Source organism: Nelusetta ayraudi, unplaced genomic scaffold (genome assembly GCF_046127955.1).
Source record: "Nelusetta ayraudi isolate G7.1 ecotype Tasmania unplaced genomic scaffold, CSIRO-AGI_Nayr_v1 ptg000008l, whole genome shotgun sequence".
NCBI lineage: Eukaryota > Metazoa > Chordata > Actinopteri > Tetraodontiformes > Monacanthidae > Nelusetta > Nelusetta ayraudi.
Window position 1 is genome coordinate 1852461 of NW_027466058.1, and position 10556 is coordinate 1863016.

Here is a 10556-nt window from a genome sequence, read left to right on the forward strand (position 1 = left end):
AATGAATGAATTATTAATCATATAGTTTTTATTTTATCATTTATTTAATCAAATGTAATTCTTTTATTATCAAGAATTGGATGAATTAGTAACTTTTAAAGTAGCGTGCCCCATGCACATTTTCTCAAGAATGATATATTGCGCCATCTGCTGGCAGAATCTCACAATGCCAAGCAAGCTCTGACGCGTGAAAATGTGTGACGTCATTTGCGGAGCGACGCAGTCATCTGGCCCTGGCTCGTCCACAGATAAGTTTGGACTAAAGTGACAATTTTCTTCCCCGAAAATGGTCAAGTCGGGGAAACTTCGATCCGGGACAGGGCCGAAGCTCAAGCGGTGGAAGAAGGGACACAGTAGCGACTCCAACCCGCAGATAAATCGGTTCCGACAGGCTGCTAAGAGTCGTTTCTTCAGCCGACCCACCGGTAAGACTCCAGTCACACGTGGGTCTGCGGCTAGGCTAACGATGCAGCTAGCATCGTGTGATAATAATAATGGCTTGAATTTGTATAGCGCGTTTTAAGATACCCAAATCGCTATACAATTGAACCCATTATTCATTCACAGGCCATTTAAATGGTTACTGCTTCTCCACTAATCTATTCGCGCAGAATGTAACGTTTTAACATCGTTGTTATCATTAAAGTAAGCGAAAATGACACATAATGTTTGCGTAGTATTAATGTATGCCCTCATAATTAAATCTAATCGATAGCACTGTTATAACTACACTGTCTTTGTTGTCACAGCCGTATTTTGTGTTTATAATGTCTATTGGTGTTTTGTAAGGGTTTAGTTATATATAGCAACAGTTTTGTCTGACACTGGTGTCACAGTGATCATGTGACACCAGTGATGAACACTGTTGTTGAGTTTTATCATATATTGACTGCACTATCTTTGTTTTCTTGCATATCAAGCGATGAACACTGTTGTTGACTTTTGCCAGATAATGACTGCACTATCTTTGTTTTCTTGCATATCACTGCTTATACTTTAATGATTGAAGGCACTATGTTTATGTATTTGCCAAAGTATAAAATGCATTTTTAAAATTCTGTTTGCAGGAAAGAGTGATCTAACCGTTGATGCTCTGAAGCTCCACAATGACCTGCAGACAGGTCCACTGGAGCTGGCAGGCAGCCGTAAGGATGCCAGCATGGAGGAGGACGAGGAGGAGCAGATCGAGGGGTTTTCAGACCGGACCTCAGGAACCTTCCTCAGTGGACTCTCGGATTGTTCCAACCTGACCTTCAGGAAGGTGCAGCGCTACTGGGAGTCAAACTCTGCGGCTCACAAGGAGGTAAGGCCTTGCGATATCAGTCATGCATTCACACAACAAGAGAAATATAATATACTGTAGTTAGTTTCACAGGACGTAAATCTAGAGTACCATGGCCAATATGTTTTTCCCAACACATGGTGCTCTATGGTGATGAAATGAATACTGCTGAAAAAAGTAGTCTAATCTAAATTGAGTTTTTCAGCTGGAATCCTGTATGTTTTGGAGATGTAATATTGTGACTATGTTTTTCACAGATTTGTGCTGTGTTGGCGGCTGTTACCGAGGTGATCCGCAGTCAAGGAGGGAAAGAGACGGAAACAGAGTACTTTGCTGCTTTGGTAATTTATTTATCTATTTTTAATACTGTAATGTAACGGTTATCAAAATGTTGCTCTTGAAATATGCAAAAGGTGCGTAAATATTTTATTTACCTCTGATAAATCCAAAAATCTGGGAGTTTAGTAATTCCTTGGCTTTGGTGAAACAAGCCAGCAAGGCTTGTGTTTGAAAATGAAACCGGCTGTCGCCTTTTGTAGATGACCACCCTGGAGGCTGTGGATTCAGCGGAGTCGCAGGCTGCAGTGGCTTACCTCCTCAACCTCGTTATGAAACGGTGGGACCTTGTGCAGCTTGTGTTTTTTTTTTTTTTTTTTGTGGTTAATTGAGCTCCAGCTTTTTTAATGAGTGACACTCCTTGCATCTCAGGGTACCTGGCCCAGTCCTCATTTCAAAGTTCTCAGACACCACCAAGGCTCTCATGGATGTCATGTCCAAACAGGCCACATCTGACTCTGCGTCAGCTCTCAGATGGGTGAGTAGCTAATCGTCTGTGCCTTTCTCTCAGATAGAAACACTGCAGCAGGATTAAGTCGTTTCTCCTGCACATCCAGATCCTGTCGTGCCTCGCCACCCTGCTGAGGAAGCAGGATGCATCTGTCTGGACCTACCCTTCCACTCTCCAGGCCTATCATGGCCTTCTCAGCTTCACAGTGCACAGCAAACCAAAGGTCTTCTATCAGAAAGTGTCCAAATTAATTCCAGGTTTGAGCACGGCAGTGAATTTAAAACTGATATCACTTCTTTTTTCTCCACTCCAGGTGCGCAAAGCAGCGCAGCAAGGCGTTTGTGCCATCCTCAGAGGGAGCGACTTCCTGTTCAAGGATAACGCCCCCACCCATCATCCTGCGGCCACCACCACAGCCAAGTTCTGCGCCAAAGAAATAGAGCAAGCCGGAGGTACAGACAACGCTGACGTAGCACTGATGCAAAGTTGATCCTACCTCTGATGACAATTTATATCCAATTCTATGGCCGACTCCTCCCGCAGGCAACAAAGAGGACACCACCACCCTTCATGTGTTGGGTCTGCTGAAGGAACTGTTGGGGACGTTTCCTCTAGGAGCTGTCAAGTCCTGCTGTGAGACCCTGCTGCGAGTGATGACACTCAGCCACGTGGTGAGAACATCAGTATAATCTCAAGTGCAGCTGCAGACTCGTTGTTCACCCGTTGTTACATTATCTCATTGTCAAAGCCAGAGGAGGAGTTTACTCATCAGTTTCATTCATTTATTTTTGCAACAGCTGGTAACGGCGAGCGCCATGCAGGCGTTTCACCGGCTGTTCAGCGGGAAGCCGAATGCTTTGACTCTCTCGGCAGAACTCAACGCGCAGATCATTACGGTGAGATAAAAACATACAAGTCCATGGGCCACAGTCACAGACATACAGTGTATAAAGCTGAAGGGTAATTCTCCTCAGGCGCTGTACGACTACCTGCCCAGCGAGAATGACCTGCAGCCCCTGCTGGCCTGGCTCGCCGTCATGGAGAAAGCGCACATTCATTTGGCAAGGTGAGGAGCAGCAGTTAAAAAAACAGAACAAAAACATCTTAAATCATTATTCCAGTCGAACTAATGAGCTGTCTCTCTAGGTTGCAGAGTTCCCTGAGTTTGGGTCACCTCCCTCGTCTCTTTTCTGCTGCCATGTCCTGCCTGCTGTCGCCTCACACACAAGTAGTTTCTGCCGCCACCAACACTCTAAAGGTGAAGACTTTATATTTACATTGTTGAACCGCTTGATGCTCTCGTCGTTAAATGTTTTGGGTCAAGTTCTCATGTCGGGCAACATTCTCTTTACCTGTGTGTTGCGTGTTCCAGTCTCTCTTGACTGAATGTGTGGCCCCCCACATGGAGGAAATGGGGATGATCACAGCCACGGCTTCCGCTGGAAACCCATCCTACATCTGCAAAATGTTCCGGTGAGTTTCTCGCTAGATTAGTTTACTTCCATCTTCTTCTTGGTAAGGATGTTTGTTTGTGTATTTTTTTTTTTGCTAATGTTCCATTGTGTTGCAGAGTCGTCGAAGAAGGTCTGTCGTACCGCTTCCATGCCTCCTGGCCTTTTGTGCTGCAGATCCTGGGCTGCTTCTATCGTGCAGCAGGGAAAAAGGCTCACCCCATCATGCTCAAGGTGCAGTGAGACACATGCAGTCATGAAAAGCTATTAATTCCTCCACAGCCTCCAGTGGATGAAGACAGGATAGATTTGACGCTTTTGTGTTGTGTGTTTGTTTTTTTTTTTGCAGTCCCTGCAGTCTCTGGCTGACCTGCGCTCCTCTCCTCACTTCGCCTTCACCGGCGAGTTGGACTTGGCTGTAGGGGGAGCTGTTGAGAGCATGGGACCTGAGGTTGTGCTGGGTGCCATTCCCCTCAACATCACCGGCTACGAGTGAGCAAGCGAAACGTGCACATGAACCCAGCTGAATGTGCCTCACTCACATTAACGCGTATCTAACCGACTGAATGTCTGGTCTGTCTCCACAAGGGACGACTTGGAGTTCCCCCGCAGCTGGATGGTCCCTGTCGTCCGTGACCATGTGAAGAACACTCACCTGGCATTCTTCACTTCCTACTTCCTCCCTTTGGCCTCCACACTTCAGAAAAGATGTACGTCTGTATGATGATTCTCTAATAAGGAATCTGTAATTACAGAATTATACCCTTTTCAGATATGTATTCCTCATACTGAATTCAGTGGAGCACTGTCACTTGACTAATTATCCAAAATCTGTAATTATTCATAGAACAGCGGTTTTAACTCTTTGTTTATAGCCTGCCACAAAGAGTCTACTGTTCCCTTTATGACAGCACAAATGTCCAAACTTTAGAGTGATGTTTGGCTCACTATTAGTGGTGAAGCAAGGAAGTGATGCATGTGCTTTTCTCATTCCTGTGGTTTACCGACACAAAATGTTAATATGTGTACTTACAGTGAATTTTGCATAGTATGTGGTAGTTACTGTCCGCCGGCTAACATCTCAACAATCTGTTCTTAGCTGAAGAACTGAAGCAAGCAGGACAGAAGCTTGAAGCCAAAGTCTATGCGACATTACAGCAGCAGGTAGTTCAGCGACACCCTTTTTGTGGTTGCCATGGTGACCCCGTCTTAGAGGAGTTCACGTGAGTTCTTCTCCTCCCTCAGATTTGGACCATGCTCCCCGGCTTCTGCACGTGTCCCGTGGACCTGCTGACGTCCTTCAAAGGCGTCGCTCGCGTGCTCGGCACGACCATCAACGAAAGGCCGGACCTGAGACTCACCGCCTGTCATGCTCTGCGCATCATCATCAATAAGAGCTGCTCCACTGGTAGGAAGATCATTGTCACAGAGAGACAGGTGATGGAGCCTCTGCAGTGTCCTAATGTCATTCTTTTTCCGTTTTGCATTTAAGAACAAGAAAAGGCCGAGTTGGGTCGCTTCTCCAAGAACTTCCTGCCCATTTTCTTCAACGTGTACAGTCAGCAGCCCCCAGCTGGGGAGTCTAACACCTACAGGATGGCCGTTCTGGACACCGTCAAGGTCTACTTGACCGTCACTCAAACTGAGGTAATTCGTCGTTGCTTGACAAAATCTGTTTTCTCTATCCGATACACAAACGTCAATGTCTAATGTGTCTCTTCTGTCACGCTGCTGCCATCCACAGATGGTGTGCACGTTTCTGGAAAAAGCCATTGAGAAACTCTGCAGCAACGACACAAATGAGTTCACAAGGTAGAGCTACAGCTTGAGTCATGTTGACTGCAGTGAAGAGCTCAGAGCACTCACTGTCCCCTTCAACCTCTCAGGCTGTCCATGATGGACCTTGTGGTCGCCATGGCCCCCTTTGCAGACGAGGCCACCATGACGAAGACCTTTGAGCTGATCAGGCCGCAACTGGAGGTGAGACCACAGTTCCGTGATGTCCATTTAGTTTTTGCCGCTGCCGCAATTATATGACATCACACTACACGCGCTGGACGACACCTCCGCTCCGACGTTGTTGCTACAGCAACCTGTCAGATGGGTCAATAGTGAGGCCCAGTCTGAACAGAGCCAGGTCACATTTGGACACTTGCTCTAACCCTAACCCTAACCCAGTGTTTGAAAATAACTAATTTCAATGTCAGAGAGGGTTTTCATGCCTCTAACAGGTTAGTGGCAACACCCCCTGCTTGGTGTTTACGCTGTTTCAGCCTTTCTCAGGTTCTCAGATTTTGGCCTTTAAATCTATTTGAACATTTTTCATGCTCACAGAAAGTCTGTTCTCCCCACTCAGACTAAGGAGGCAGGCATGCAGAAGAAGGCGTACCGCGTGCTGGAGGAGATGTGCGGGGGAGAGACGGATGCGTGCCGGTCATTTGTTGTGGAGAATCTGGAAACACTCAAAGTCGTCCTGCTGGAGACGCTGAAAAACGCCTCGTCTCCGGCAAAGAGGGTGAGGCTGCTGCTTTTTTGGATCGGCAGATTTCATAAAAACTGTACATGGGAGCAGCACCACTGATTTGCGACGCTGTCTGACTCCCGTCTTTCTATTGCCTCCCCTTAGCCAAGACTCAAGTGTCTGATCCACATCGTGAAAAGGCTTGACGCAGAGCACAAAGAGTTTATCACCAACCTGCTGCCAGAGGTACAAACACAGCGACAGACACATCAATAAACACGAGGTGCTCTGGTGTCTCATTTTTACTGGAGGTTGGTCTCTCCTTCAGGTGATCATATGCACCAAAGAGGTGTCCGCCGGGGCTCGGAAAAGTGCCTACAACCTGCTGGTGGAAATGGGAAAAGCATTCGTCCGCTTCTGTGGAAGCGCTAAAGGTATCACCTGAGAGTGCAAGTGCAAGACAATTCACTATATTTTGAAAGTCTACTAATGAAGCTCTGCTAATGCACCCTTCTCTGATTCAGAAGCCATGGAGGAGTATTTAGTGCTGGTGTACGCCGGACTCACAGGCTCCGTCACCATGATCACCTGCACCGTGTTGGCCTTAACTCGACTAGTGTTTGAAAATAAAGGTGGGCGCGCTGACTCCAGTGATTCTCAAGCATTCTCGAAAAAAAACCCTCCTGGACTGACTCTTGCTCACTGTGACCCTCACGCTCCCCAGATGCCATCGAGGTCAACACCTTGGAGCAGCTGCTGCACAACATCTGCCTGCTGCTGTCATCTCGGACCAGGGAGATCGTCAAAGCCGCTCTGAGCTTCATCAAGGTCATCCTTTTCATCCTGGACCCCAAGAGGCTGGCCTCGCACGCCACTGTCCTGGTACGCACCAACTTCATCAAACCCGCCACAATGAGACAAGCGAGCCTTCTTCTTCTAATGCAGCCTTTGTGGTTTGTGCTCAGATGGAAGGCATTGGAAACATCCAGGAGGACGTGAGGAGGTGCTTCAGAACCAAGCTGAAAAACATCTTCACCAAGTTGATCCGCAAGTTTGGGTAAGTGTTGGCCTGGTGGGAAGTGGAAATTGTTCCAAGTATCATTCTGAAGATCTTAGGTGACACATGTCACTGTCAGAACTGTTGATACTGTAATGGGAAATATGTATTCTTGGGTTATTCTTTATTATGTTGTATTCTGTGTCATATGATCACTAGTAGCACGTGTAATCTGTTCGTTTCATAGTATAACCTTCTCGAGACATTCTCCTCGTGGTCCACCAGAGGAGGCTGTAAATGTGTCAGCTTGTGCTGATTCTCTGTGCTTTGTTTTCCTCTTCTTCCCTTCCTTATCTATTCCCCTCCCAGTCCAGTGTATAAGAGACCTTCTTCCTCCTTTCCTCCTCGCACTCGCACTCGCACTCGCACTCCCATTTTACTGTGTTTTGTGCCTCGGAGCTCCGATCCCCTTTTTATTGTTTGTTCATTAAATTACTTATTATCCCAGTATTCCTGCATCGGGATCTTCGCTCTTTTCCACAACAATACCATTGTTGTTTCCATGGGCCTGTTCATTAAAAATAAATGAATTAAATTGTATTAAAGTTCTGTTAGATTCTGTGAACTGGTATTGGTAGTGTTGACTCTATATGAAGTCTCGATGGCTACACAGCAGACCACCAGACTACGACCAGATGTGAGATGAAAGTCAGGGTTAAAGTTCACATTACTGAGCAATACTTACTACACTTCCACTGTGGATGGTCTGCACACTGCGAGCTATTTCTAAATGTCTGATGTATTTCCAGTTTCGAGCTGGTGAAGAGCATGCTGCCCGCAGAACACCACAAGGTCCTGGCCAACATCCGCAAGGCCGAGGCTCGCACCAAACGGCGGAAACTGGCAGTGGAGCAGCAGGACGACTCCGAGAGCGAGGAGGAGGCACCCAAAGCCCAGAGCCAGAGGTAGAGAACCATTCCAAAACCAAAACCATCCTTCCCTTCATGGTTTTACTTCAGTTTCTCATTTGAGCCCACCCTCTCTTTGCCTCGTAGTATCGAGGAGATCCTTGCAGAGTCGGACAGCGATCTGTCCGGGGACGAAGGAAAGGCCGGCCGTGCCCAGAAGCAGAAGAGAGCAGTGAAAACACAAAAGGGGCGTGCCTGGCTTAAAGAAGGCCAGGAAGATGACCCACTTAACTTCCTGGATCCCAAAGTGTCCCAGAGAGTCTTAGGTAACTTCCTGATTTATAGCATTGTAACCATAAACACGGAATATAGTCTTCTGGAAGATTTTCTACATTGGTTTTCTTGCTTCTTAGCCACCAACCCGACCCAGAAAAAGAATTCCAAGGGCGATCACGGCTTTAAGGTGACATCGGACGGACGGCTGATTATTAAGGATGACGAGGAGGATGTCCAAGACAAAGGTAAAGGGGAAACTCCTTCATCATATTTCCTAAAGCCTAAACAGGCTGGAAAAGTAAAACATTGTTTCCTGAACAGATGGAGAGATAACAGATATCCTGGAAGAGGCTGGAATCAAGAGCGTGAGTACAATCGCAATGAGTAATACATTTAATCATATTTTATCATGCAATTTAATTTTGTTGCTGGTCTTTTATAATTCTTTCAATTTTCCTTTTAGAAGAAAACTCAGAAAAGGAAGTTCCAAGACGACTACTTTGATGACGACGTAGATGTTAAATCTCAGCTAAAATATAAAGGTAAGAGTATTTAGGTAGCTTGCCAAGTCAATTATACCATTTTCCAAATGTAGACTGAAACCTTTTTCTCTTTGTCTATTAGCCGGAGGCTCAGGTATCCACAGGCCCCTCGGAACGAGGGAAAGCGGCGGGTCGGAGTACAGGGCAAAGGTTAGATTTGTGCAGGAACACACACTGCGTGAGGTTTGTCCCTTTGGTTGGAAGCAATTAATCTAAGTACATGTTACATTACACCCTCAGAAAGGAAAAGGAGACGTAAAGAAAAAAGGAAAGTTGGATCCGTACGCTTACGTCCCTCTGAAGAAGGCCCAGCTCAATCGCAGGTACTGCCAACAGTTCTGTCGGCTATAATCTCATAAGTGTCTTTTGACAGGGAATGGATTTACTCAAGATGTTGGACGCTAAACTTGAGTGTTTTTTTTTTCCTTCTCTTTTTATGTTCGCAGGAAACGCGCCAAGCTGCAGGGCCAATTCAAGGGCATGGTGAGAGGGGCCCAGAAGGGGGCGCTGTCTGGAAGGAAAATGCAGAAGAGAAAGGGGAAAGCCTGAAAAGCATGCTTGTGTCTGTAATGTACTCTCAATGCAATGTGTGTGTGTGTGTGTGTGTGCGCGTGCGTGTGTCTGTGTGCGTGCAGTGATGTTTTTTTTCCTTAGACTTCCTAAAGTGTACCCGCAAAGTGTACACCTTTTGAGGTGAGGTGACTTTTTTGTGTCTTTGATGTACGTAAGGCAAAACCAGTTTGTTTTTAAACTGTTCCTCCGCCAGAAGCTCAAGAAATACCTCTCCTACAGTTTGCAGAATGTGTGCGTTTGTGATGCGGTTCCTGCTTTGGCGGATTTGCCAGCTTGAAAACTGTGATCTGTGATAAAAAATAAATAAATCAATCACTCAACTCCTTTGGTGAACAGATATGGATTGACAAATAATGCAAATCTAGAGATTCTCAAAGAATCCTCAAATGTATTAACCATGCATTGACCTAATCATAGTACAATCAAATAAAATATTTAGATTCTATAGAAATAGAATCCCCCACTCATCTATAGCTTGTTTGTTTTTTCCTTTCTCTGTTTGCGCTGCTCCTTTTATAGACAGGGAACGCTGCAGGTCCTTCTTGTGCAGGATGAGCTAACATACTGCGGGCTTCATATGATTCATTTGCCCCAATGCATTGCAGCCAAATGAGTCATGTCGTGACTGAATGACCTCCTAATAGCAGTCTTTTGTGTCTGGGGCCGAGCGTGTCAGTCAGCATTTTGCAGAGGGGGATCAGGATCAGGACATTTCTCAGAGCAGGAGTTTGGTGGCCGAAGGAAGCAAAGCTGACGATGGGTGTTCAGAACTGCTTCCTAACCACCTTTTTGTAGTATAGATTATTATAATTTTTTTGGAAAGATTTTTTTATCCTATAGACACAGCAGCCTTTCATGATTATGGACTAAATCAATGCGTTTAGAGTGTACACCTTGTGGAAAGTGCTGGAATTTTTGCATTCTGACGAGTTTATTGAGATAGTAGAGACCTATTATAGTTTGAAAACACTAATATTTAAACAGGTAGATTGATTTTTTTTTCTGGTTTCCACCCTGCAAGAGTCATGCTGTAATGCTTAAATGCAGAGCGGCAAGTGTAACTAGAAAGGCACAATGATTTGTGTCTAAACTGACAATTTAATACATTTTTTTTTAGGGCTATCTTCATAAGTGTTTTGGATTGACTAGTGCTTTGACAGCAGCAGTAGCAGAAGTGCAATTACTTTAATTAAAGGGTCCTGCACAGAGTGAACACGCGACGTCGCCAAACATTGCATCCTGCATTATCCAATTAAATAATAAATATTGTGTGACAGCA

At 45.6% G+C, this 10556-nt stretch overlaps 1 protein-coding gene across 1 annotated transcript; it reads left to right on the top strand.

Annotated features, from left to right (window-relative positions):
* Positions 1 to 226: 226 nt before the first annotated feature.
* Positions 227 to 9744, top strand: rrp12 (ribosomal RNA processing 12 homolog). The gene is made up of 34 exons (XM_076018618.1): positions 227 to 425; positions 1068 to 1303; positions 1540 to 1623; positions 1822 to 1898; positions 1991 to 2096; positions 2176 to 2292; positions 2383 to 2521; positions 2613 to 2740; positions 2867 to 2965; positions 3044 to 3135; positions 3216 to 3327; positions 3442 to 3542; positions 3640 to 3754; positions 3870 to 4012; positions 4109 to 4230; positions 4620 to 4684; positions 4766 to 4928; positions 5013 to 5167; positions 5265 to 5332; positions 5407 to 5500; positions 5877 to 6035; positions 6147 to 6227; positions 6310 to 6415; positions 6506 to 6613; positions 6706 to 6863; positions 6947 to 7038; positions 7788 to 7943; positions 8034 to 8212; positions 8300 to 8407; positions 8484 to 8527; positions 8626 to 8704; positions 8787 to 8854; positions 8945 to 9027; positions 9151 to 9744. The coding sequence occupies exons 1-34, from the start codon at positions 287 to 289 to the stop codon at positions 9251 to 9253; spliced, it is 3879 nt and encodes a 1292-aa protein (XP_075874733.1). The 5' UTR covers positions 227 to 286; the 3' UTR covers positions 9254 to 9744.
* Positions 9745 to 10556: the final 812 nt, after the last annotated feature.

Bases quoted from the DNA above. Each gene is read 5' to 3' on its own strand.
- rrp12 (XM_076018618.1), top strand. From the start codon at position 287: ATGGTCAAGTCGGGGAAACTTCGATCCGGGACAGGGCCGAAGCTCAAG. The intron at 8,705-8,786 runs GTAAGAGTATTT...TTTGTCTATTAG, and splicing joins ATCTCAGCTAAAATATAAAG to CCGGAGGCTCAGGTATCCAC. The intron at 8,855-8,944 runs GTTAGATTTGTG...TTACACCCTCAG, and splicing joins GGTCGGAGTACAGGGCAAAG to AAAGGAAAAGGAGACGTAAA.